Here is a 24,527-nt window from a genome sequence, read left to right as displayed (position 1 = left end):
AAAAAAAAAAAAAAAAAAAAAAAAAAAAAAGGCTGCCTGCATCACTCCGATATCCCGTTATTTAATGCTATATGTTTCTCAGATTTGCCAAGGGATGAAGGTGAGATATGGTCAAATAAAATCACGTGCTACTCTGCTTCTACATTTCCCATCGAACTAACCCATGCCAAGGATAAGGACATTCCTGTGCCTTATGTGTGTAGACTATTTACGCATTCTAACCACACTGCAGAAAGCGTCCATCGCCATGGTGGAGAGGGAGACATGGCAACAGGTTGATGTGACAAGCATTACTGCCATTGCCCATTTGTCAGTAAGCCAATGGTGATGACGGATTGGGTGCTGGGTGTTATCGCCAAGGGGCAGCCAAGTAAGGCTCATCGCTGAAATGTTCCTATGACTAGTAGTACAAGCTATACTTTTACCCTATTACGACTACGTTTCACTTTGGCAGATGTTTCAAAAAAGATATGGCTGATTATATGGTATACAAGGTGCTCCCTCTAAATTTGTTATACATGACGGGTCATCACAATTCATTGATCGTGCTAAATAGCTCTATTCCTTCGGTGAACATTAGAATCGGCCCCTGAGTCATAGCGAGGTAAGCTTCATTTCTTCCTGAACGATCCCAAGATTCGGGGTTGCTCAAACGCGCGACTGGATAAAGGAAGGAGGGTCTATTTAGATGATAGTCTCCTCCCTTTATCGTCATATATTTCGGACAGTATGATTGATAGTGCAGTAAGTCGGGGCAAAGAATTTGACAAAGAATGCGGCGGAAAACCTTCGAAGCCCTCTGCTTGACGGGGATTTCAAGCACCAACACATAGTTAGATGCGAACTCAACCCATCAATCAAGGAAAAACCTGGGTTCTCGACGTCACAAAACGTATGTCAAATTTCGAACCAGAAACGCATGGCTAAGTCATAAAGGACCAATCCGATACCCATCCTGCTCTGCGCAGTAAGAGGGATCTTCATTGCTACAAGTCGTAGACTTGGGTTCCCCATGGAAACTGGTGCTCCGGCCTATCATGGAGGCTGGTGTTTTCCTGCTGTCGATGGAGAGATTTTTTTTGGTTGGTCTCCGCAGGGTAGTTTGTCCGGTTGCTTGCTCTGGCTGTGGGTACTTCTCTTTTCTTCCTCTTTTTTTAATGTCTTCCACATTCCAGGCCACAGCAAGGTCGATCATGGTGGTAGGGCTTTACTCTTATGAGGTCCCCTTCATCCAGGTAATAATCTCAAACCCTGTGAACTAATAAAGTTGGTTAGAGATCACTCCCAAGATAAGAGTTGTGTCGGGAGAACTCACGAGTCGATATAATCAAGCCCACCGAAGTATTCAAGCATGCGATAGCAAAGTCCGACATCATCTCCCGGTTCACCTCCAAATAGACGACATTGTTCTACCTCTAGCTGTGAGGTCTCTATCCGCAACGTGCGGTCACGCTTCTGCCATATTGTACCCTTATAGTGCCAGGTCGGGGCGAAGGGTACCGGGATGGAGTCGAGTGATTCACAAGCGGTAGTGGTTGTTTCAAGAATAGCTGGAGTGCGAGTGTAGCTGACCGGATATGGAGTCGGCTCCACGGGAGTGAAATGAGCGCTACGGTTTCGAGATCGTGGGCGTGTGCGACGTCTGTTATGCCTTTGTCCCATTCTCTGCCCACCTAGTCGAGCGAAGAGGACCGTTTTTCGAATGAATTCTTTGTCTCTATTTTTTTTTTCTTCCCACACCCGATATTGATGATGATAAAAGAAATGGAGGAATATCAAAACTTTTGGGGAGGAACGTTAAAAGACTCGTAATGAGGGAAGTGACCATCACCCCCTGGGAAGGATGAGATGAGGTAGGGGAAGGAACTAAAAGAGCAGTCCAGGAGGCATCTTGCATCAGGACCGTTATATACATCCGATGACTACAAAGCGTCAGTGGTGTGACTCACTAGGGCCGAAAATGGGGACGGAGTTAAAAAGGGAAAGAAAAATCTCATCATCCGGAAGGGCGGATCCACAAGCCCCCACACTCTGCAGTCCAGAAGCAAAAATACCTAAGGCACCTTGACTATGGTGAAAAATGGCCTCATTAAAATCTGGTATGGCGTACCTGATTTGGGTCTTGCGTGCTCTTGAGTCATCCTACCACCCTTGAGAACAAGGTAAAAATTTGTCACGCAAGATTTGATGCAAAAGTAGAAATGAATCCAAATATTTGAGGTATTTACGGCCAATAACCTTCAATGGTTCTTTTTACTGGAGAGAGAAAAATTCCTCATAGAGTAGGTATGAAAATTCGGAGTCTGGAGTACAGCTCCGTAGCAAGCAAGTAGCAAGGGTCCATATGCAAGTTGCGTCGATCCCGATCAGGAGACGTTTAGTAGCTACTTTCGGTACTACTAGTTAGTCAGACAGCCACCCTCAAAAAAAAAATATGTAATTCTGTCGTGGCATGACGGCAATTCTCGTTCCGATCCTTTCCTCTAAATCAGTGCCTTGACAATACCATACGAGGCCGATGCCGCAGCCCCCGAGCCCAAATCCAACTCGAAAGGTTATGATGCCGTACGGACCGATCGGCTCCCTAACACCCCGATACCCAAGCGTAAGTTTCCGTAACAGGAGGGCCTTGATTCAGTCAGCAGAAAAGAATCATCTCGGTGCTCGTCATTCATCAGCACCAACGGATTTCACGGCATGACAGCCATGATATCATAGGAATGAAACTCGGTCATGTTCCAAGAGCTTTGTAATCGTCCATGAATTTTATTCTGCCAAGGATTTCACTACTGGGCCTTAGGTATCAGTGCCATCATTCCGGTTTATTTTCTTGCTGGTGTGTTGGGTGTTGCTGGACTGGGTATCACCTCCTTTTCATAGCTTTTTTAGCTTGGGAAACTTGCGGAGTACGCACACAAAGTAACCAAAACCAGACTAGGCTTCTACCGTTGGTCTCATGCACTGTTTCGAGTGGGCTGACAAGTCCCTCATTAGGTCCGTAGGAAACCTCTAAAACTTGACTAACACCGAAGCTATCATCATTTGACACCTGGTTTTGCATGCGTCAGTGGTCCACTTGTGCAGGCACACCTGAGGGAAAAAAAAAAAAAAAAAAAACCAGGGAAAAATTTTCAGCGCACATGGAGAGCTCTGATTGGTTGAGGAATATTTGTTTGTTCTCTTTTTAGACAGCTGTATGTTGTTGTGTTGTTTGTGTATGTTTGGGGACACAGTTGTTCATCTCTATTTATTTTTATTTTCTTTATTGGGTTTTCTCCTTTCTTAATATTACCGTACCACAGGGTAAGACATGATTGTCTCAACCTTCACAGAGGATGACAATTACTTGTTTGAGGACTCCCCCAGTAGAGATGATGATTGGATCCAGTCGGTCGAATAGATTTTATTTTCTTCATATGGCCGGGCGTCGAGAGGGCAAAGCACAACATAAGGAATCTTCGGCGAAACGTAATATGGAGTCTCTCAGCGGATCGTTTTGTGCAACAGTAGTCCATCAGTGGAGCCTTCTAGAAGGCGGGTATATAAAATTACTATTGCCTCTCTGGGTATAAAGGAGGTGGATATGACAGAGATGGTCGAAGTGGCGCCCAGGGAAAGTCCTAGAAAGGGGAGACGGGGCTAGAAGGGCGCCACTTAGCTATTGCTCCCTTAGAAGACTCCATAAGTCATAAGTCACACCGTAATCTATTTGATGATTCGTCTTCTACGAGTCAAGATTGCCCTGCCTTAAATTTTCCGAAATAGCTGTCCCGAAAGTGGTTGAAACGATAGGATAATGAGAACGTCAAGCTCCACCAGAGGTTTAAGATTAAGAATTGTCGATCCCGCGACGGATGATCTCCAACATTTCCTCTCCTTTAGGTGCCGTCGTCAGGTTTTCATACCCCTCAGCGGTCACCAAAATGTCATCTTCAATGCGCACGCCGCCAATAGGAATGTACTTCTCAGCCACGTCGAAGTTTATGTACTTTGCCAATGGCAGGTTCTGCGCATTCAGAAGGGCAAGTCGATTGAAGTAGATGCCCGGTTCGATGGTTACCACCATGCCCTCATCCAACAATGGAACGGACCAGCTACTATCGTCAAGAGGCGGCACAAAGTTTTGGCTGCTCGGGTAAGTCTGCTTCCCATCCAAAGCGGTGATAGGCCGTTCAGAAACGTCGTGGACCTCGAGGCCAACGTGATGACCCAGCCCGTGAGGAAAGAAGACAGCAGATGCTCCGGAGTTGTAGATCTCACCTGGGCTGCCGGCTGTGAGTATGTCAAGTTTCTGCAGCCCTTTAATGGCGATGTCGTGTGCGAGCAGCTGCAAATCCCGGAAACGCACCCCCTTTCGGATGCGCCTGATACATTCTTCTTGCATCTCCTCGACTACACGGTAAATATCTCTTGCATGCTCACTAGGCCAGTCTGTCCACAGAGGAATTGTACGCGTCACGTCGCTTGCGTAACATTTCCACTCTGCCCCGGCGTCCAGACAGACCAGCTGTCTTCCATCAAGGGGCTCGTCATTCTTAACGTAGTGAAGGACAGCTGCGTTCTGCCCTGATCCAGCAATGATTGCGTATGATTGATTTTTAGCACCATGCGAGACGCAGGTGGCCAAGAATGAGCTTTCAATTTCCGCCTCCGTGGACATACGGTGAATATCTTCAAGTACTTTGCGATGGGCGAGGCCAGAGATATAGTTTGCTTGACGTATCATCCGAAGCTCATATTCATCTTTGATCACCCGAGCTGCATTCATCGCAGAAAGAAGCCGTTCATCATCAAGATAGAGGCGCTTCGACGGTATCACCGGCTTTTGGTTCTCATGTAAGATGTATATCGGATAAGTCTCATTGTACTTGCTTGCCCAGCACTCGAGGTCAGGTTGCAGAGCAGCAAAGTAACTAACGCGGTCCACGTCGGATTGTTTATGTGCCTCCTCCACAGTTAGTGTTGGTCCCATCCATATCGCACGATGCAGATCGAAGTCTGGGACGTATAGTGTTAATAGGTCCGCTCGAATGTCGTAGGTCAGATAACAGTCCGGCTCGTCGATTCCACTGAGATAGTAGAAATACCGCCTTTGTCGGAACGGCTGCGGTTGGTCCGAGTCTCCCCAATTAAGCACCGGCTGACCGACAAGATAGATAAGGCCCGAGGACAGCCCCAATTTCCGGGCCACTTTACGTGCATGTTGTTTCGCTGCGGGCGGCCTCTTGTTAACCTCAAAAATAGCATCCAGGTGTCAAGGAGTCAGAAAGGAGGGGTGGATAGGTGGGAGAAGGGAAGGGAAAGAAATCAAAGAGTTTAGCTCCTTTGCATACCTGGATATTTATCGCAGTGGCCGCCTGACCAAGTAAGGCGGATATGGCAGGTATCGTCGGAGCGGATAGCAACGTCGGATGGTTCTGAGACACGCATACTTGAAGGTATATATGAACGCATGTTTACAAAGCAGGTTGAAAGGGAGAAAGAGCTATATATCTACATGAGAAGTCAAAGGGCTGCAAGGAACCACGAGAATGGGGGAGACGAGAGAGGGGCTAAGGGAAGGCAATACAGGAGAGCAGAGATGGAGATGTTATCGTCGCTCAGTTGTTTGTTTGATTTGGAATAAGGTCCGGAGTTACTTACTAGTAAGTAATTCAGACTGTATTGTACATACGGTATTCCACCGTCACCTGATGATGGCTTACTATCAAGTAACCCAGGGGAACCTCATTAACCATACAGTATCAGTAGGTACCCGTCCTGGTATGTACATACTTGGTAGGTAGCAATTAAAGGCGTAAGATAACACAACTTGAAGGAGCTGTGCAACAATTATTAATGTTCATTCCCTTTCCTAGTCTTGCATTTATTTGGATATGGAGGTTTAGTATTTCTAATTCCAGTGTTTCAACGTTCCTGTAGGTTCCCAGAATAGCTATTTGTATGTATTGTATTGCAAACAAGGGAAAGTCGTTATCCGTACGCAATTGTCCGAAAGCGTCGCTGCGCCTCCCCACATGGCGGCGATTCTGGACTGTTGACTTTGCTGTTCCTGTACTGTCATCTCTCTCTCTCTCTCCGTCCAACTCATCTTCCCATCATCTCTACTTGATACCCTTTCCTCCTCCTCCCTCCCTTCGCGCCCATCCACTTTGTTCGCTGTGGTCCATTCTTTGTTCACTTGATTCTCATTTTTTAATCTCTGTACTCATCCTATACCCATTTAATTTTGAGACCGTCTCCCAAACACCAGTCAATGAACAATGCGGGGGGGATCTGAGGCTTCGGGGCTCAGTGCCCTATGGGGTGCTCCCTCGACCCTCACTACTTCCGTGATAAGCGATCCGACAACGTCACCCGCCTCTCAGTCTCGCTATCCGACTAACGACCCTCAACGTGTGGCATCCAATATCGAACATGTTCTGTTGGCAATGTCCTCCCCGAGCCCAGATGGCGGTCTAGTCAGCGCCAGTGGCAACTCTTCGGGTTCTACCGGCAAGGGTATCTTAATCGGCGTTCTCTCCGCCTTCGGTTCCGCAGCAGTTGCGGTGCTTGTTCTAGCGATATTCTTCTTTTTCAAGTATACTCAGCGTGGTAGAATCATTCTGGACCGCATCGGGCGTCCCGGTGAATACGATGATGAGCAAGCGTTCTTGCGCGAGGAGACCGAGGCCTTGGAGGCCATGGATGATCTGTCGCGTTCAGAGTATCTAAGGGCGAAAGGTGAGTGTTGGCGACTTAATTCAACAGACCTATGTGAGAAGGTTGCCGATCGCTAATCTGGGGCATCATAGCGTTCGTCGAAGCCAACCCGCCTGAGTCGATGCAAACCGACATTTCACTCTCCCAATTCCTCGCGATCCAAGAAAAGGGCGTTTCGGCATGGGAGTTTCAACCGGAGCTAGAAATTGCCAACTGCTTTGTCGAGGCCCGTACAGAGATCGAGTTCTACGATTCCGAGTGCAGTGTACAGACCAATTTACCCGTCCCAAAGCAGAATGATGTTTATTATTGGGAGGCGAAGATCTACGATAAACCTGACAATACTCTCATCAGTATCGGCATGACGACTAAGCCGTATCCTTTGTTTCGGTTACCAGGTGGGTTTTGTGTCACTTGGGCGGGTAATACTTGTGGTGCACTAATATACTAATGTCTTTTGTTTTATTTTCATAGGATACCATAGAACATCGGTAGCGTATCAAACGACAGGACACCGACGATACAACCAACCGTTTACCCCGTCATCATATGGTCCTCCACTCACACAAGGCGACGTGGTAGGCGTAGGCTATCGGCCTCGCTCTGGTACGATCTTCTTCACTCGGAATGGCAAGAAACTAGAAGATACGGTTCACGGCCAGAAGGCCCAAAACTTCTTTCCTACTGTGGGAGCAAACGGACCCTGTACCGTTCATGTCAACTTTGGTCAAATGGGGTTTGTGTTTATCGAAGCCAATGTCAAGAAGTGGGGTCTGGCCCCAATGACTGGTAGCCTAGCTCCTCCGCCACCATATGGGAGTGAACAAGGGAGCATTTTGTTGGAGTCCGGTCGCGAGAGTGCTGCTCAGATATCTCAGCGGGTTTATCAAGATGCCAACAACGCACGTACGAGCTCAACAGTCAGAATAGCACCATCTGCCAGTCCCGGCCCCGTCCGGTCACCGACGGATATTTCCCTCGCCCAACTCGCCCATATACCTTCGAATGAAGATGTTGGAGAAGGGTCAAGCCGGACAACTGTCGGTGATGGAGAGCATGCTCCGCTGTTGAACCCGCATGATATCGACCAAGCTCCTCCAGAATACTCCAGTCCGGACAGTAGTCGAAGGGCCAGCGAGGACTTACCGCGCCATGCTCAACCGCCGATACCTAGCTATGATGCGGCTGTCGGCAACCAGGATGGCAATCTCTCTCATCCGAGGGGAAATAATTAGTTTACCTCAGGCGTGCTCTTCAAGTTCCCTTTTTCATTCTGTTATTAACAAAGCTTCCATGATGTATGTACATGGTCTTCGAGCCGTCAAGTGTGTTGGCTTTGTTCTCTTTTATCGATTTTAGCGGCCACGGTTGGCGTTCTAATGGATGGGGTTATTGCGGTTGGGGCTTTTATGGGCTTTACGCCACCCGGATGTGGCAACGACATGAAATCACGTATATAGGGACCGGCTCTTTTTGCTTTACCGCCCATGTCTCCCCAGATCGATACGCTTGGGGTGGGACATGGGATCACCGACGTTCAGGGCAAGATTGCGGCTCGATCCAAGACATTTCTAGGATCTGCTCACCCCTGGAAGGGTCCGAATCTTCTGACCCATCGAATGATATCCTCTTTCGCTTTTCCTTCGGAAATATTTACTACGAAATGACTATGCTGTGCGTGGGGTGACGCTCAACCAGTCGGCATCTCCACTCACATCTGCTCTTGTCTGCCTGTACATGTAGTCGCGGAACCCGCAGCTAACCTCTCATAGTCAATCTATATTTATCTCTGCTAGCGGAGTTGTCATCCTCAGATACTTTGTTGTATACCGACTAATACGTGGTCTCGGGGTTGAAAGCAGGAGTCCCCGAAGAATACCGTACTGGACGTACTCACTGTCATAATACTTTGATATTTAATATTTGCGGAATGGAAGAACCGCATTGGGGAAAAAGCACCTTGCGACCATTCAAGGTTCTGGAGCTATTATTAGCTCCCACATGGCCGGTTGACCATACATACCATGTACAGTCCATAGTACATAGTACATAACACATACATAGGAGAACTCGTTTGCATACATTTCAAATAAATCCAATTGCCCATAATGTGTATGTAATACCATCTTTAACATAAAAAAATTCGATTGAAACTAGGAAGGATTCCTACTCCGCATCGTGGGAGGGGAAAGAGTGGGTCAAAGAAATAATAATAAATTTATAATAATTAAAATAACCAATGTGATCATAAATTAAATATTCCCCACAAAATCTGAGATCGATAATCGGTGGACGACGTCATCCAACCATGTCTCTCTCTTTCTCTCTTTGAACTTCCCTCTCTTTCAGCTCCTCAACGCACGGTTACATTTTGCTACAGCGCTAACTTTATTCCCCATGAGAGAATGGGCCTTTGCTTACCCGCCTCTCGCTCATGTGAGGGAAAAATAGAAGTGAAAAGGAAAAAAAAAATATTAGAACAACAAAAGGCGGGAAAAGTTGTCCTCTTCGTCCTCTCCACTATCTCTCTCTTTTCCCAGCGTGCGGCACACCCACCGTTGCACTGCACTGCACCACACTCTTTGAATCCCTTCCTTTCTAACTGACACACTACTCCTCTAAGGAGGAAGAAAGGAAAGGGCACAGGGGGTACTTCCTAAACCCACCTTTTCTTTGTTAGGTCGTTCCTTGGTGGAGCTTCTCCGATCGCACATTACCAGCCACTCACCACATCCGCTCGCGAACCCGGAACGGAGGAAAAAGCAAATTTTACAAGCGCCTGATCTTATATCTAAGGATCTAGGCTAATCTTGGTGTGCGTAACACAAGAATTTGGGGCAGCGGCAACTTTCCTGAAGGCAATTGCAACAACCATCGCGCTAATCGGTAGACGCATTGACCGGGTCCTTTGATTCTAGAAGCTCTTTGTCGGTGAGTACCCAGCGATCAACGTCGGGGTTATATGCTGGGGCACACGATCTCAGTTCCGTTAGTGCAGCGCTCACATTCTGCGGCCTGTATAGCCATCGCGCATCTCTTTACCTCGCCGAATCGCTGATCGCGTGCGACACGAAGCTGGTGGACCCTGCCCTTTTCTTATTCCTCTGACAAGCACAAGCAATGAGGTAGCTATTTATCGGATCAAAGATGCCCCATTAGCTTCTCAGATATAAAATCTATAAAGGCCGTCCTCGCCTTCTCACTGCTTTTCAAAGAAAATCTATATCCGTGTGCCGAGGTAAACCTCTACGGGATTTCCGTCACCTTCAAAGATTGAAATTTTGTTTGCCCAATCTTTTGCTGAGGAATAGCTGCATCTGCTACCTGGACTGTAAGCAGATGAAAATGAACCCGGCACGTGGCAAACGGGCTTCCGGGAGAGGAAAAGGAAAAGGAAAAGCAAGGGTCGATATTGCACCTCCAGAGCTCGATATTGATATTCTTGCTGCTGGCCCATTTGGGGGACCACCCGAGCCCGGAAAAGGAGACCTACAAGTGATTGTCTTGGTAAGTCTCTTTTAACCCTGGTATAACTTCTCGCTTTCGTTCCGTTTAGCATAGTACTAAGTATCAGCTAAATTACCTGTCGTCACTCAACCCGTTCTTGTGACATTTCACTGGTCTCGGAATGCGACATGTAGACTGAACGCTGACTTTTGTCTACAGGGTCCAACAGGAGGCCCGCGTGAGGATCGAGTTACTGGGCTTCTAGTCCGGTCCACATCATCCCGATGGAGACCAGATTCGGTGATTTCGGTCGATGCAGGGACCCTTCTTGCTGGAATTATTCATATTCTAGAAACACACAATGATATGGATGAGATGGTCGTCCAAACTGGCCCGTTTACCGATATGCCTTTACCCTTCCAGACCGCTCCAGCGAATGCAGCACACATCCTGCGAGAAATGATTGGACCCATCTTGGTCACGCATCCTCACCTAGACCATTTCTCAGGATTTGCCATAAACTCGCCAATTCTGGAGGCAACGAACGGCCCAAAGACAGTGGCTGCACTGCCGTCTGTGATATCCGCTATCAAAACACATATCTTTAACGAGGTGATCTGGCCAAATCTCTCGGATGAAGACGGCGGTGCAGGTCTGATCACCTACCAGCGCTTGCATGAGGGTGGTAACCCGAGGATGGGCCGAGAAGAAACGAGGGGCTATACCCGAGCTTGCGAGGGCTTGTACTATAGATGTTTTGGTGTCAGTCATGGGTGCACCAGGAGACACTACGCCCCCGAGGCTGAGATGCAGCGTTCAATAAGCGGTGCAATGTACATGGGTGACCCGTTCATGATGCGTTCGGCTTCGAGAGCCGCCATATCCTTGACCCAGGAGGAGCCAGGGTAAGTTCCATTCCCCCAAACTCCGCCGGCGACACTTAATGAACGAGTTCTGTAGGTACATGTCTCCGGCCAGTCGTAGACCGTCGAATCCGCGAGAGAGCTGGATGAGCGTTGAGAGCTCTGCTTTTTTTATACGCGAACAGCACTCGGGCCGCGAAATTATCATCTTCGGTGATGTTGAACCCGATTCGATCTCAGTCGACCCTCGCAACAGACGTGTCTGGGAGGCTGCAGCTCCTCGTATAGCTTCTGGAAAACTGCGCGCGATCTTCATCGAGTGCTCCTATACTGATGAGGTCGAGGATGAGTCCCTCTACGGCCACCTTTGCCCCCGACATCTAATCGCGGAGCTTAAAGTGCTGGCTAGCGAAGTTGTCAAAGCGAAACATCCTAGCAGCTTAGTGATTGGGAAACGTAAGCGCCCCAGCGGGGAACCCCCTGCAGAATCACAGCCAACGAGCCCCAAGACCAGGCGGTCGCAGGATGTGGTTCCTGGAGCTTCTACGACGGCCCTTACCAGCGCTCCGGCGCCAGTGACCGGCAGTACCATTTATCCTACTGGTCTTGGCGCTACAGAAGTCCTGACTGAGGAGCCCAGCTGGCCACATGATGATGCACCTTTAACCCACCTGAAAGTTTATCTCATCCACATTAAAGAAGACATGGATGGTGGCCCGTGTCCTAGCGTTACGATTTTGGAACAACTTCGAAATCAAGCACAGGCTGCCAATCTAGGATGCCAATTCCACGCACCCAAGCGCGGCGAGAGCATCCGAGTCTGAGACTCTCAGACTCACAAAGTCGCTGTGAGAACCTCTTGGGGGCTCGTTAATATTCTACTTGTCCCAAGCACTCTGCATGAACTATGCTCATACGGTCTATGTGGGCCCATGGCTGTGGTATAGGGAAGACTCGATCTCATATCATGTTAGAAGCTCGCTCTCCCTCTATGCGAAGATAAAAGTAAATCTATGGCCTCGAATTTGCCCCGACTCACAACATTGTGGTTCATCCTTATCGCTTCTTTAACACTGCAGATAAGGCCATGCAAACCTAGGTGTTTCATTGTTGTACATATATGTACATTGTTATGCCTACCTCGATACCTATATAGTATGGTATTTTTCTCACGTTCCTAATCCACCTGAACAGCAAACACAATGTACCAACACCTTGTGACTGGTTGCTTATTTTCTTACTACTGATATTCATTTTTTATGTCTATAGCCTGAATACAGAAGCATAACAATAACATGAAAGGCTGAATAACAGCAGGGACTATAGTCTTGAAATTAACAAATTAACAACAAAGATTTTTCAAGTAAATAATACGGTTAGTATTTGGATATGTCCACCATAACATGTCAGGAAAGGAGCCCTTTGTATGCAGACCTCTTAGATTCAGGAATCTAAGCATCTACCAGCTCTTATCGTAATAACATTCAACTATGATGGCAACTATAAAGCAGGAAGATAAAACGTCAACACCCCATGATCCCATCCACGAATCACTGTCTCGCCTTTGCAATCACATCTTCCCACAGAGATCCTTCACCAAACGGAATCCTCAGGCCAGTCGACTGCTGATCCACCTGTTCTCTGCCCGACAATTGATTCTCAGGCAGATCCAGAATCGCCTCGCCATCCCTAGCAAAGGCGATCAAGTCCTCCTCAGTGCCCCATTCACCCATAGCCATCAGACCAATGGGCAGCCGACTTCCATCCTGCACATATCCCGCAGGACAATTTATAGCCGGACAACCGGTGAAATTAGCCAACCAGACATACTCCATATTCCGCACGGAGGACTTCCCGTCCGATAAGCCGCGCGTGAGGTCCGCGTCGCCGCCAATCTTCCAGCCAGGCATGGGGGTACTGGGGCTGAGAATGAGGAGGCCCGGGTGTTCCTTGAACAGGTAGGCTAGGTGACACATGATAATGTTGCGGAGGCGCTGGGATGCGAGGAAATCCTGGCCGGAGATCTGCCACATACCCATGGACACGAGGACCTTGTTGGGGGCCGTTAGCTTGCTGATCTGGGACGGGGTGAGTCCTGAGGCGATCTCGGTCATGATGGTGAGGACGTGGGCGCGCTGGCCTTCGGGGAGGTAAGGGATGGTGATGTCGATGACGTCGTAGCCTTGTTTGCGGTAGAAGGCGAGGGCTCGGTCGAAGACGGTGCGGACCGCGGGTTCGGCTCGGTCGATCCAGTCGCGGACGATGCCGATGGTTTTGACGCGCGGTTTAGAGGACACGGATTGGAGGGTGGTGAGGGGGTGTGGGAAGGTGGCGGAGGAGGGGTCTTGGTCTACTGGGGCTGGCGTCGCCATGATGCGGTATGCGAGGGCTAGATCGTCGATGCTGGCTGCCATGGGACCGAGGACGCCGACGGTTTGCGCGAGGGGTACCGTTGGCGCGCCACTAATGCGGCCGTGTGATGGCTTCAGGCCCCAGATTCCGCAGAAGGATGATGGGATTCGGATTGAGCCTCCGCCGTCTGCGCCTAGGGCGATAGGCACTAGGCCTGAGCTGACGGCGTAGCCGGAGCCTCCGGACGAGCCGCCGCAGTAGTAGTCGCGATTATGGGGGTTGCGGGGTGTCCCGTGGTTGGGGTTGTTGTTGTTGGTATCTTTCCGGCAAGTTAGCATTGTTGTCGGGGTGTGTCTAAGGTGTTAGGCTACTGCACTGCTTACCAAGGCCTAGCTCGTGCATGGTCGTCTTTCCGACGATGATTGCGCCGGCTTCTTCCCATTTCTTCACACACCATGACGTCCCCTTGAATTCGCCTGTGAAGTCCAGCTTACTACCCAGCGTCCGTCGGTACCCCTCAATGTGCACCTCGTCCTTTACAACAACCGGCACTCCGTCCAGCGGGCCCAGCGGATTCCCATCCTTGTATCTCTTTGTCGACGCCTCCGCTGCCGCACGAACCCGCTCGGATTGCGAGTCCAGGAACGCAACAGAGTGCTTACCGGGGGATTTCGCATCTCGCCGAATAAATGGCATCAGGGTCTCGGCCACGGCGAGTGGTGTCAATTCACCAGATTTATACAGCGCATGGTAATCGGCGGAAGTATAGTACCCCGAGGAACCTTTTCTCCTCTGAGTTGGGACTGGGAGCTCGACTGAGGAGGCACCATCGGGCTTATCATCGAGAACGGGGATAACGGTGGGATCATAACGAGCGGAATACTGCTTTAGATGGGGGATATCGCGGATGATGTCGAAACCGGCATTGCGCCAGAAATAGCTCTGGATGAAGTTCACGTTGTGGATGCTGATTTAGATAGGTGTTAGTTCACACACACTCTCTCTCTCTCTTTCTGTCTCTCTCTTTTCTTTCGTTTTTCATCATCATCATCTTCTTCTTCTTCTTCCTCCCATTTTTGCCTTTATTATGTGGGGAGACCTGATTAATTTGCAAGCTTACATACAGAGTAGCTCCGATAGCTAGAGGGAGGCCTCGGAAGACGGGAATCGATTGGTCTTCATTCTTATAGGGGACGGACGGTCCCTCGCGGACCTCGGGATAATGGATGAACTGCGGTTGGGAGCTCATCGCGAGATATGGGCGATCTCTCGACCCGCTGGCTGTGATTAATGGGATCGAGGAGTGTGGAGGAAGTTTGGAGTTTGGAAGGAACAAATGGGTTTTGTTATTAAATCCGTTGAAGAATGGACCGCGGTTCAGCATGTGGTCGAGCGCCAAGCCACTGTATTCGCATCACTAATCTAATTGGTTACGCTTACTTTGTCTCGTCTAGTATGTACTGTACATCTATTCTTTGGTATTCTACATAGCTTTATATAGAAAGTATGCGACCGCTATGTTTTCACAGGCTGAGCTTAATGTTAGCTCGGTCCAGTGCTAGTGCGATGCCGGTTATGGCGGCCACATATGCGATCAAAACAGTCATGGCTTGCGCGGTGGTAACATCGAGCGTCGGGACGCTCAGATTGACTACTCCCGTAAGGAGGTTTGCTACGAGAAACAACGCCAATCCGTTTTTGTTAAAGGCCGTCATGATGCGACTTGTCGCAAATGATGTCCGCTCGGGTTCGCCGTCCTTTCCAGCCTCCCGGTGAACTGAGGGGAAGAATGCACTCTCGAGGAGACAAAAGAGAAAGAGTTGGGCATTGTTAAAGGCAGACACCCAGAGCACATAAGGCATGTTAGCCAGACGGCGCGAAACTGGAATTTTGGCCCCCAATCCCATCGCATAGGTAGAATTAAATACGAAAAGCGTCGTCCAGATCAAAGTCTGCAGTCCCAAGCTAAGAAGCGTGCTCTTCCTGGCCTGTTGGGGTGACTGTGAGGGTGACGTTCCGCGCGGGATGATTCGAATGCCAATCGCACGGCCAGCAAGGAAGATCGCAAGGTACCCCAGAAAGGAGAAAATGCCTTCCCGATTCTTAGAAAACAGATCCGGTCCGCGGGGGGCGACTATAATATAGCGCTTAAGGTCGGTGGATTCTAGGGCTACCTGGTATAAGATCGCAGTACCCAGGGAGAGGATCTCGTAAGACGGAATGAGCGTGGCTATGGCGTCAAACACCTCCACAAATGGGGGCAGGAAACCCAGTGTGAAAAAAAAGTTCCAGTGTACCCCATATTCGGTTACGTGCTCCGCGTAGTCGAGACCTTTGACGCTATATAACCTGATCAACCCTAATACGAGCAAAGGAATCGAGTGTCGAGTAGATGCCGTCAACCTCTGCCAGAGGGGAGTCTTCTTGGAACGGTTATTCCGACCTTTCAGTACCGAGCGAGCAGACACCACTCCACCAGAGAATACAAACGACCCGACTCCAAGATCCATAAGCGATGTACCCCAGTTTTCAGCCTTCGCAAACCGCCGAGGGAAGATGCGGAAGTCAACAGCCAATATAGCAACACAGGTGATCACCATCATTGCGGCGCGATAGGTCGTGAGAAAAGGGTGAACGGGCAATGGTTCGGACGAGTCAGATGCTTGCTTCGGGGCATTCTTCTTAGCTACAGGGGAAGAGCGCGGAGGTTTGGCTTTCTGTTGGGCACGGGGCGGTGTCGAGGTTAGGAGTAATCCGAGAGCCGGAAGGACTAGGAGTATATTGAGGGTCCATGGCGCAGATGCATAGAGCGTAGTTGCAAAGAGAATGGATAATACATTCAGGAAGAAATCGGTGACCAATGCCGGCGCACCATACGGATTGAAGAAGGAGAGACGAGATTGGAGCACCGACCAAAGCAGAACCGAAGCCTGATTGTTTCAGTGTGTTAGCCAAGGCGCGACCGTGTAGGTAGAAAGACTAGTAGGAAGGCCACACTCACAGGGGCAATGAGGGTGACGGCGTTGATTTCCAGGATGCTACCACCTGCGAGATTCGACACAAACGCCTCTTTTCGAGCTTTATAAGTCGAATCCATGTTGATAGATCAGTCGTCGCTGGAGAATCGTTTTTGATGACTCAATTCGCTTCCTTGCGACTTTATTATTCTTCGTTAGGAGAGAACCATACCCAGCGAAGGGCTGCACCAGTGGATTAGAATCTCGGAAACAAAGAAGTTGGGGAAATGAACAACTTGCATCCCAAAGCAGTGCTTGTACGGTACTGTACAATACAGACGAAACAATTCGGGTGCATGCGGGGGTTGTGGTTATTAGTACGGTGTATGGTAATCTGATTACCCCCATTGCCTTTCACCCCCTCCATGTGTCTTATTGCAGATAATCGATCAATTTTCTGCCAACTTCCACGCAATTCTCCAATTGCTTGTCTCGAACAGGCATTTGCAAAAGCTGGCAATACCCATAGCTACCTGGACTCATTGGCATTATCCCCTTGGAAAAACGAAGGCCAATTGTGCTAAATCGATTTTCTCCCGACGCTGTCCCAACGAAGTATATACTTCTTCAGGTGGCAGAGAGAGAGGTGGGGGATCGATCCGAAAAGCATCCAAGGGGTAAGTAAAACAACAAAAAGGGAACCAACTATCTACTAAGATCCACATACCTCGTACTCGACTTCCCCTTAGGCATCGAATCAATCGATCCATGACTCGTGTCCACCAACGTCAGCTTAATTTCTAATTTTACTTTGATCCCGCAGAGTCACATCCCATGGGACTGGCTCGCTCTGTCTACGTAAAGAGACACAAGAGGTTCTAAGATACAAGACTGAATAAGACTTTCATAGGCCTTTCACCATGGACTATCACAGCTGCTTGCTGCGGAAAAGTTCTCTAGCTCAACCATCATTATTCGGGCCTGCGTCTCAGCACCAACTCAAGAATCTGTTGCGTGGAGGATGGCTAATGATTGGTACGGTAGCGACGCTACCCTTGCTTTCTGATGACCAGGAATAGTAACTAACGTGATTAAATCCTGAGATTAGAGGCTGGATTATACATGAAACAGGGAGTCTTCGACAACATTTATTCACACAAATCACCTATGAACCGGGTATTCCGCGGAGTCGATCTTCGTCGGTTTTTAGGAATGTAAACGACCACTTTTGTCCATCAAAAGAGCGATGATGCTATTAGTCTTTCTGATATGTTATGCAGCTACGAGGGCCCACCACACACGGCATTAGTACGGCGTCCACTGCATGCTATTGTTTAGGCCAGCATTACTTGCGTACTCCGGGGTATTCTCGGTTCTCGGCATTGTTAAGAATATTGGAGAATCAACAATGTTCCCCATCAAACCTCACTGTTCTACGTCACATTTGACCTATACTACGTAAAGGATGATCCTGCTTCGGAGATTCTGTCTCCGAAACGGGTTGTGGGAGAAAAAAGGGGAAACCCCGATAACTGAAGGAAGGGAAAACGAAAAAAAAAGAATGAAAAGGTGGGATTTCTAAATGTACTCCATCCATTATAAATTCTAGACTACTAACCGTCGTAGGGACTGTTGGTGCGTCATGCATCAACTAGCCCTCCTATTAACTGCGCCGCACCCAAAAAGAAAAAATCGAATTGCTTTTTTTTTACCAATTTTTTTTTTCTCTGACCACCCCCTTCTTTGCCCCTCCTCCCTTGACCATTCTCCTCGATCCTAGGGGCGATTTCTTATTAACTTAGCCCTCCGATTCTTGTTGGCCCAACAAACCAATGCCGCTTCTCGATAAGCTGGGCAACCTTTATGGACCCTCCGGTTCTCTTCCGCTTCGGTCCAACGAATCGTAGTTAGACTAGAGAAGAGCCCATACGCAAGTGGAGTCGATCTACCTACCTCGTGGTCAGCACCACCCATTGATTGTTTTAGGGGCTCTTTCCAAGATCCGGAAGGGCTACACCCACGCTCAAGTTTGGACTCGGCTTTCCACGTTGGGCATAGAGAACTGATCCGGCTCGTGGCGCTAAGATGGGTGACGCACGATTCGCCGAATCTTATTGACCAGAGAGCTTCTTGTTCATCTGGCAATCGCCAAGACCGGCAGATCCTGGGAATTACTCTCTCTTTTCAAATAAAGGGCCGATGATCGTTTCGGATGCATTCCACTTCTCGTGGTCAAGTGGGTTCAATGTGGGAAACCCTTACGCATCAGGTATGGCAGGCTCCTTCCTTTTACGAAAAGAGGGCAGGAACTGAGCCGTCATTCTCGGTTGGATGTTTCAACTGCAAGTCAGGATAAAATTCATTGGCCGAAACAAAATCGAAGTTTCTGGTGGCCCTGGATAATCTGGGAATATTTTAGCTGGTCTCACCATGTGGCCTGGATGCCCTAGGATCCACTTGTTGATAGAATCTTTTCTGTACGAACATTGGGTCGATAAAATTTCAAGAGTACCGAAGTTCTCTAAGAGCCAGTACCAGCGAACCCAGTTGGAGACATGGGTAGCGCGGCGCAGTATCACTATGCATGACTGGCTCTGGCCTATCAGCAGGATTCCAGCCACTGGACGCCGTCAAGCAACCCCGTCGATTAGCTAGGGTACTAGGTAAGGGTGCCGGGGGATTGCTGATTGCAAATTAGAGCAAAACTTGTAGGTCGGGAGGGCCGGAAAGTGCACATAACATCGCGCCAGACCCATAGTAATAGCTCGTTTGGAGGAAAGGCGCTACGCCCGTCGTAATCGACGCCCCCTCTCACAGGGTTTTCGGTCCTCTGCGCACGCCCATTGGCGTTCTTCACAGCAGAGGGACCGTTGTTGAACAGGGGGGGGGGTTATTGTCGGGAGCTCATCTGCTCGGGAATCGACCCTTACGCTTAGCGACAAGCTGGAGTCCAAGCCTTTAGGTATTTTAGGGCCAGAATGTGCCTAGTTCCAAAAGTACCCGTCCAGATGAGGCTTTGCGGGCTCAGCTTCCCGCAAGAGCGAGCCTTTTCCGTCCAAAATCGAAGCATACAACTTCTCCTCTATCCACCCGCTTTCTAACAAGCGGTTTCTTTTTCCTTTCGCTTGGACATGCACATCATATTTTAGTGCGATCCACGCACATGGCACGATTATAGTCACCTCCTGAGGTATTGGGTGATACGACCCCTGTGGCCCGCGCGAGAAACTGGGATGCCTCACATTCATCTCTTCGATGTTCATGCTTGTCATCCCCAAAGGACTTGCTACCCCTCCTCGGACTTCCGGTCGGCTACTATAGCCGCAAGCACATGATGGCTTCCAATCCAGAATCTCAGCCTAAGAAACGAGAATCCCGTACTGGGCGGAAAGTGACGTCTCTCTCGGCGGAGCAACTCGAAAGGAAGCGCGCCAACGATCGGGAGGCCCAAAGGACCATCCGTCAGCGGACAAAGGAGCATATCGAACGCTTGGAGCACCAAGTGGCTGAGCTGAAATCTAAAAAGGAACAGTATGATCACGTTGTCCGAAGAAATGCTGCTTTGGAAAACGAGATTAGGTCTTTAAGACAACAGCTGGCTTTGGCAACAGGTAGGCAAGGCTATTCAAACCCAGGTGAGTGCCATCGGTCTTACCGCTAGTTACCTGCTGTGGTTGCAATGCGATCATGACTGACCCTTTCCTAAAGCAGCTGAGGGCTCATACACTGCTCCTTCCGGGCCCGTGCTTCCTTCTACCCAGTTTACAGAGCCCTTGAGTGTAAATCCAGTTTCTAGAACCCCTTCGGCTCTTTCAGTATCTAGTCAAGTCTCTAGTGCGCATGACTGGCAACAATATAACTCCACAGGGTCACCATCCATCTGTGAATCGTCAGATACAGACTACCCCAGTAGGGTAGAATCTTTCATGTTCGAAGGGCAGTTACAAACGCCGAACCCGATGACAGTCGCGGCACCGCAAGCTAGCTTCAACGCCCCTGGTTGCCACACACGTGAACCCGCTTTTCACTCATACTCACACTTGTACCAAGGGGCTGGCCACAACCAAGTGCGCCAGGAGGAGCATCCACCCGAACATCCACACAACCCTCAACACACAGTACAATATGTGTCAAGTCAGCGGTCGATGTCCGTTCCGACTATTCCATCAGAACGGGAACTTCGCGGATATCCCGTCCTTCACGCCACCCAGCAGTATCAACAAGTCCCAGAGCAACCTCCAAGGCACGAGTACAATTACGACTGGACTCGCCGATCATGATTGTTAGCGGCTATTGAAGGCGGTCCCTACTGGATTTATGGACTGGGTGCCTATGAATGGCTTTTCACACCGGGCACCTACAGCACTATTAGAACACCCGCCTGGTTCACTCACTAAGCAAACAACCGATCATCCATACTGCCTGTATATGGGGCTATCATTGCGTACACCTATTGTCAACCTTGCCCACCTGCTGCTGTGGTGCCCGATGTCCGATTCTTCTTGTACTGTCAGGTCCATTACAAAACCGCTTCCACGATATCTTCCTCGTCATCACAGCGGGACATCCATCCTCAATATCCCACGCTATAACGAACTGCCTCTTTAGTATACGAGTGATAATCTGGATTATACTTCCTAGAAACCGACCAGGCGCCCACCTGACGGAAATGATTTATGATGAATTCTGCTAAATCATATATACATTACGGAAGTTTTGAATGGAAATGTTACCATATATGCTACAGTGAACAACACTCGAGCATTGGCAGCACCTCGAAAAAGTACTGAGTCAACCTTGAGAACATGAGCTGACGATTAGATGCAATTTTGTGCAATATCTTAGATCCACTTGAGGCGAGCTTGTATGTAAAGACAGAGTAGCATGCCTAGCCCTATTGGTGGGCAATATGACCGAAGGGGCTTACGACATCATCCGTGACATGGTAGAGAATATCTTTAACTTTGGTTTTTATACCCAAATTATAGTTTATCATACAAATTGGTTCATCAGAACTCACGGAAGATCAACAGGAATGCTTCATTGGTCGCGTGCGGTCATCAGGTGACGACAGCCCTCAAACACATACGCCAGGTATCTAGCAACATCAACAGAGTAACGGGTTTTTTTTAAAAAAAAAAACAATTTTACTGGGTATACTCCTTCTGCAAAAGCTTTGCAATCGTCTGCAGCTGGATATTGCTGGTTCCTTCGTAGATAGCCCCGATCTTGCTATCACGGAACATCTTCTCTGCAATACCCTCGCGCACGAAGCCCATTCCGCCCATCCATTCTACGGCAGAGCCGGACACGCGACCTGCAACCTGGGAGGCGTACAGCTTTGCCATAGCGGCATCCTGGACAAAATCCTGACCCGCTTCCTTCTTGCGTGCGGCATTGTAGACCAAGGCCCGGGCCGCGGCAATTTCGGTGTAAGCTTGAGCCAACTGATGCTGCATGCCTTGGAAGGTTCCAATGAGCTGGCCGAACTGGCGGCGGTCATTCCAGACGTAGCTATCAGCGAAGGTTAGTAAATGTCACTTGGCGTGATTTCAGAAACATAGGTCCGGGCCATCCTTACCGGGCAGCGTTCTCCCAGGCGCCTAGTGCCAGACCAGTCATCTGAGCAGCAATACCAATGCGACCCTCATTAAGGACGCTAATGGCGTATTTGTAGCCCTGACCTTCTTCACCCAGGAGGTTGCTCTTGGGAATCACCACGTCGTCGAAGTTAAGCACGCAAGTGCTGCTGGCGCGGATACCCAATTTCTTCTCCTTCTTGGCAATGGAGAAACCAGGTGTACCCTTCTCAACAATGAAGGCTGTGATACCTTTGTAGCCTTGGCTGGGGTTGAGGTTGGCAAAAACAATGTAGATGCCAGCTTCCATAGCGTTAGTGATCCACATCTTCGAACCATTCAGCTTGTACCCATCAGCCAGCTTTTCAGCCTTAGTCTGTAGAGCAAATGCGTCCGATCCAGATGCAGGCTCAGACAGACAGAAAGAGCCAACTGTCCCCGTAGACAGCTTGGGCAGCCACGTTTTCCTCGCCTGGGCATCACCGTATTTTAGGATAGCCGTGTTCACCAGTGTGTTATGGACATCAACCATGACACTGACGCTAGGGTCAATCCGTGCCAGTTCTTCGATCGCTACGATGGCAGATGTGAAGTTCATGCCGGCACCGCCGTATTCCTCGGGCGTCTCAATACTCATAAATCCTTGCTCGAACAACTGCTCGACAATGGCAGGGTCCATGGCTTCCGCCTCGTCCATGTCTCGGACTTTAGGTCCAATTTGCTCCTGCGCAAACTTGGACACCGCATCGGCCATCATGGTCTCTGTTTCGGAGAATAGGGTGATCGGGGTTGGCGTCAAACTGGACAGGTCCACATCCCGCCGGCGGGATGTGGTAGAGAATGCATGGCCATTGCTAATTCAGAGGTAGTCAGTAAAGGGTATGATCCATTGGTAATCCAAAAGTATTGGACAAAGCCATAGGAAGGGAACCATTGTCAAAGACACACCTCCTAGCAAAGTAGTAGGGCAATGGCCGTCTCGCAGCCAAGCGGAAGGAGGGAGCAGTGCGGCACAGAGGCCGCAACGCGCGGGAAATGGACGCCATTGCAGGGGTTGAAATAAGAAACTTTAGCTAGCTAAGGGCACAAAATCAGATGCTTGACTGCACAGAAGAAAAAGAGGGGAAAGCGAGGAAAGAGAGAGAAGTGAACGTGGGAAGAGGAGGGAGTTGAATGGAAATCACGAGGGCTGCAGATGAACCTCGGTTAACCACGGCTATCGATTATCAGTAAGCTTCCCCAGTGTTATCCGCGGGTTGACATCCAAGTCGCCGCGGGGATTCCAAGTTTCTGTTTCGCTTTTATTTCTTGCTATTACTACGGAGTACTACAACTACAGACTGAGAGTGATCTCCCGATGATCAATTCTCAATACCCTGTTTTAATCTGTCGGTCAGACACTAACCACTTTCTCCAGATCAAATGCCCCCGTCTGAGCGAAGTAGTACCTCCTCTGGTTCGCCACGAGTCGTTTTCCAGTCCTGTCGTCTGTGAAGTCGCAATTGTAATATGTATGTCCAAATGCCCACAGGCACAGTCGGGTATTCTCCCAGCGTGGTATTCCCACGAAATCTGTTGCGAACTCCGAAGATAGGGGGCTATTGGCATACCGGGGGAGGTCAACAGCTGCTGCTGCAAGGGTTGGACTATGATGACTGAATACGACTAGTTATCTTGCGATGGGGTTCCGACTAAGAAATATGAGAGATCTGGTCGCTGAGCCATGTACAGTCAGTTTCATGAGCGGTGCAGTGGGCCTCAACTGTCCAATCTTGTATGTGGCAAAAAGTAATTCAGGCCAGAGCTGACGCGCATTTTCTTGATTTTTGGCGAACCTAGAGTATAATGTGCAACCCAAAACAGTCACATTAGAGGAGACATCGTAGCGTGTCTGGTCCATGAATATGAAATACGCCCAACTGTTGGCCCAGTTGCATTCGTTTCTGGTTGATGGTGTCAGAGAAGCCTTGTATTTTGTCTTTCACTGTCGTCCAAGTAGAATGATGAGGCTCATGGTTCCAGGGAACCATAAGAGGGAAAAAGACGATCGGAACTCTCGAAGCTGAGCTTCAGGAAAGGCGAACAAGCCATCGTCTGTAATGTAACCGATGTCGCCCAGAAGCGCCAGCTAGGGCGCTTTGGGAGGGATGTCGAACAAATCGTACGTCTCAGGGGCTTCTAGATGAAGGAGACAGGATCTGAAAACACGCCATTCGATGCCAAGATATCACTGATAGGTTAAGCGCCGCTAAGACTGAAAAACACCGGGGACTGTGACCGAAATAGAACCGTCTGGTACATATTATGTGGTACTGTTGGGGAGAGACCACGTTTATGGTTTGTAGGCGAATCCCGACCAGCGAAAGAAAGGGACAGGAGAGAGAGATACAGAGAGAAGGATGGAGTTGGATACAGAATGGATGGACATCAACATCCCCAACAGTATTCACATGCCAATTGACATGATTGGGGACAAGCCACTTGTGGCGAAGGGAGACAAGTAATCGGTGGCGGTGCCGTCCTCCTTGCGATGTGGCGCAGCACCTGTTGAGACCCAAAATGGAAAAGGGGGGACTCAATGCTTATCTAATCTGGAGTGCAGAAGTGACTTCAACAACGTCATTGGC

The 24,527-nt window shown here is 49.2% G+C and overlaps 11 protein-coding genes across 11 annotated transcripts in view; 4 read left to right on the top strand and 7 right to left on the bottom strand.

Moving 5' to 3' along the window:
- The window catches only part of BDW43DRAFT_302673 (alpha/beta-hydrolase), a gene marked incomplete at both ends in the record, with an annotated part of 899 nt that extends 512 nt beyond the window's left edge, over nt 1-387 (top strand). Inside the window, 2 exons of the mRNA XM_032045281.1 lie at nt 32-195; nt 289-387. Of these exons, the coding sequence (XP_031896906.1) occupies nt 32-195; nt 289-387 (263 nt within the window). The remainder of the gene's footprint in view (nt 1-31; nt 196-288) is intronic.
- Nucleotides 388-404: 17 nt separating this feature from the next.
- Nucleotides 405-1,456, bottom strand: BDW43DRAFT_171147 (uncharacterized protein). The gene is made up of 2 exons (XM_032038738.1): nt 1,046-1,456; nt 405-844 (listed from the first exon to the last, which is right to left on the bottom strand). Exons 1-2 carry the CDS (start codon nt 1,193-1,195, stop codon nt 530-532), a joined length of 465 nt encoding a protein of 154 aa, XP_031896905.1. The 5' UTR covers nt 1,196-1,456; the 3' UTR covers nt 405-529.
- Nucleotides 1,312-1,662, bottom strand: BDW43DRAFT_314313 (uncharacterized protein; the record flags this gene model as incomplete). The annotated part of the gene is made up of 1 exon (XM_032047787.1): nt 1,312-1,662. One exon carries the CDS (start codon nt 1,660-1,662, stop codon nt 1,312-1,314), a length of 351 nt encoding a protein of 116 aa, XP_031896904.1.
- A 1,455-nt stretch (nt 1,663-3,117) lies between these two features.
- Nucleotides 3,118-6,015, bottom strand: BDW43DRAFT_286619 (aminopeptidase P family protein). The gene is made up of 2 exons (XM_032043065.1): nt 5,334-6,015; nt 3,118-5,211 (listed from the first exon to the last, which is right to left on the bottom strand). The coding sequence occupies exons 1-2, from the start codon at nt 5,452-5,454 to the stop codon at nt 3,830-3,832; spliced, it is 1,503 nt and encodes a 500-aa protein (XP_031896903.1). The 5' UTR covers nt 5,455-6,015; the 3' UTR covers nt 3,118-3,829.
- Nucleotides 6,016-6,263: 248 nt separating this feature from the next.
- BDW43DRAFT_314311 (SSH4 family protein) lies at nt 6,264-7,937 on the top strand (the record flags this gene model as incomplete). Its single annotated transcript, XM_032047786.1, has 3 exons — nt 6,264-6,723; nt 6,795-7,100; nt 7,177-7,937. The coding sequence occupies 3 exons, from the start codon at nt 6,264-6,266 to the stop codon at nt 7,935-7,937; spliced, it is 1,527 nt and encodes a 508-aa protein (XP_031896902.1).
- A 1,692-nt stretch (nt 7,938-9,629) lies between these two features.
- pdeA (3',5'-cyclic-nucleotide phosphodiesterase PDE1) lies at nt 9,630-11,931 on the top strand. The gene is made up of 4 exons (XM_032038737.1): nt 9,630-9,633; nt 9,726-10,209; nt 10,369-11,054; nt 11,110-11,931. Exons 2-4 carry the CDS (start codon nt 10,042-10,044, stop codon nt 11,834-11,836), a joined length of 1,581 nt encoding a protein of 526 aa, XP_031896901.1. The 5' UTR covers nt 9,630-9,633; nt 9,726-10,041; the 3' UTR covers nt 11,837-11,931.
- A 631-nt stretch (nt 11,932-12,562) lies between these two features.
- BDW43DRAFT_314309 (amidase) lies at nt 12,563-14,613 on the bottom strand (the record flags this gene model as incomplete). Its single annotated transcript, XM_032047785.1, has 3 exons — nt 12,563-13,683; nt 13,748-14,331; nt 14,489-14,613. 3 exons carry the CDS (start codon nt 14,611-14,613, stop codon nt 12,563-12,565), a joined length of 1,830 nt encoding a protein of 609 aa, XP_031896900.1.
- Nucleotides 14,614-14,737: 124 nt separating this feature from the next.
- gwt1 (putative GPI anchor biosynthesis protein Gwt1) lies at nt 14,738-16,578 on the bottom strand. Its single transcript, XM_032043063.1, has 2 exons — nt 16,366-16,578; nt 14,738-16,294 (listed from the first exon to the last, which is right to left on the bottom strand). Exons 1-2 carry the CDS (start codon nt 16,459-16,461, stop codon nt 14,888-14,890), a joined length of 1,503 nt encoding a protein of 500 aa, XP_031896899.1. The 5' UTR covers nt 16,462-16,578; the 3' UTR covers nt 14,738-14,887.
- A 2,736-nt stretch (nt 16,579-19,314) lies between these two features.
- BDW43DRAFT_170861 (bZIP transcription factor) lies at nt 19,315-20,916 on the top strand. Its single transcript, XM_032038736.1, has 2 exons — nt 19,315-19,956; nt 20,030-20,916. Exons 1-2 carry the CDS (start codon nt 19,653-19,655, stop codon nt 20,599-20,601), a joined length of 876 nt encoding a protein of 291 aa, XP_031896898.1. The 5' UTR covers nt 19,315-19,652; the 3' UTR covers nt 20,602-20,916.
- A 552-nt stretch (nt 20,917-21,468) lies between these two features.
- Nucleotides 21,469-22,946, bottom strand: BDW43DRAFT_314306 (acyl-CoA dehydrogenase; the record flags this gene model as incomplete). Its single annotated transcript, XM_032047784.1, has 3 exons — nt 21,469-21,835; nt 21,903-22,754; nt 22,849-22,946. The coding sequence occupies 3 exons, from the start codon at nt 22,944-22,946 to the stop codon at nt 21,469-21,471; spliced, it is 1,317 nt and encodes a 438-aa protein (XP_031896897.1).
- A 565-nt stretch (nt 22,947-23,511) lies between these two features.
- BDW43DRAFT_286579 (Ser/Thr protein phosphatase superfamily) lies at nt 23,512-24,320 on the bottom strand. Its single transcript, XM_032043062.1, has one exon. It carries the CDS (start codon nt 23,798-23,800, stop codon nt 23,570-23,572), a length of 231 nt encoding a protein of 76 aa, XP_031896896.1. The 5' UTR covers nt 23,801-24,320; the 3' UTR covers nt 23,512-23,569.
- Between the last annotated feature and the right edge of the window lie 207 nt (nt 24,321-24,527).

Source organism: Aspergillus alliaceus (genome assembly GCF_009176365.1).
Source record: "Aspergillus alliaceus strain CBS 536.65 unplaced genomic scaffold BDW43scaffold_46, whole genome shotgun sequence".
Lineage (NCBI taxonomy): Eukaryota > Fungi > Ascomycota > Eurotiomycetes > Eurotiales > Aspergillaceae > Aspergillus > Aspergillus alliaceus.
The sequence above is the reverse complement of the archived record's forward strand: the minus strand, read 5'-3'. Positions and strand labels throughout refer to the sequence as shown.

Excerpts from the sequence above, each read along its gene's own strand:
- BDW43DRAFT_171147 (XM_032038738.1), bottom strand. The coding sequence starts at position 1,195 with ATGATCGACCTTGCTGTGGCCTGGAATGTGGAAGACATTAAAAAAAGA. Across the intron at positions 845-1,045 it reads TCGACAGCAGGAAAACACCA|TTCGCATCTAACTATGTGTT; the intron begins GCCTCCATGATA and ends TGATGGGTTGAG.
- BDW43DRAFT_286619 (XM_032043065.1), bottom strand. The coding sequence starts at position 5,454 with ATGCGTTCATATATACCTTCAAGTATGCGTGTCTCAGAACCATCCGAC. Across the intron at positions 5,212-5,333 it reads CCACTGCGATAAATATCCAG|CGAAACAACATGCACGTAAA; the intron begins GTATGCAAAGGA and ends GGCCGCCCGCAG.
- pdeA (XM_032038737.1), top strand. The coding sequence starts at position 10,042 with ATGAAAATGAACCCGGCACGTGGCAAACGGGCTTCCGGGAGAGGAAAA. Across the intron at positions 10,210-10,368 it reads ACCTACAAGTGATTGTCTTG|GGTCCAACAGGAGGCCCGCG; the intron begins GTAAGTCTCTTT and ends TTTTGTCTACAG. Across the intron at positions 11,055-11,109 it reads TTGACCCAGGAGGAGCCAGG|GTACATGTCTCCGGCCAGTC; the intron begins GTAAGTTCCATT and ends CGAGTTCTGTAG.
- gwt1 (XM_032043063.1), bottom strand. The coding sequence starts at position 16,461 with ATGGATTCGACTTATAAAGCTCGAAAAGAGGCGTTTGTGTCGAATCTC. Across the intron at positions 16,295-16,365 it reads CCGTCACCCTCATTGCCCCT|GCTTCGGTTCTGCTTTGGTC; the intron begins GTGAGTGTGGCC and ends TGAAACAATCAG.
- BDW43DRAFT_170861 (XM_032038736.1), top strand. The coding sequence starts at position 19,653 with ATGATGGCTTCCAATCCAGAATCTCAGCCTAAGAAACGAGAATCCCGT. Across the intron at positions 19,957-20,029 it reads GCAAGGCTATTCAAACCCAG|CAGCTGAGGGCTCATACACT; the intron begins GTGAGTGCCATC and ends CCTTTCCTAAAG.
- BDW43DRAFT_286579 (XM_032043062.1), bottom strand. The coding sequence starts at position 23,800 with ATGGACCAGACACGCTACGATGTCTCCTCTAATGTGACTGTTTTGGGT.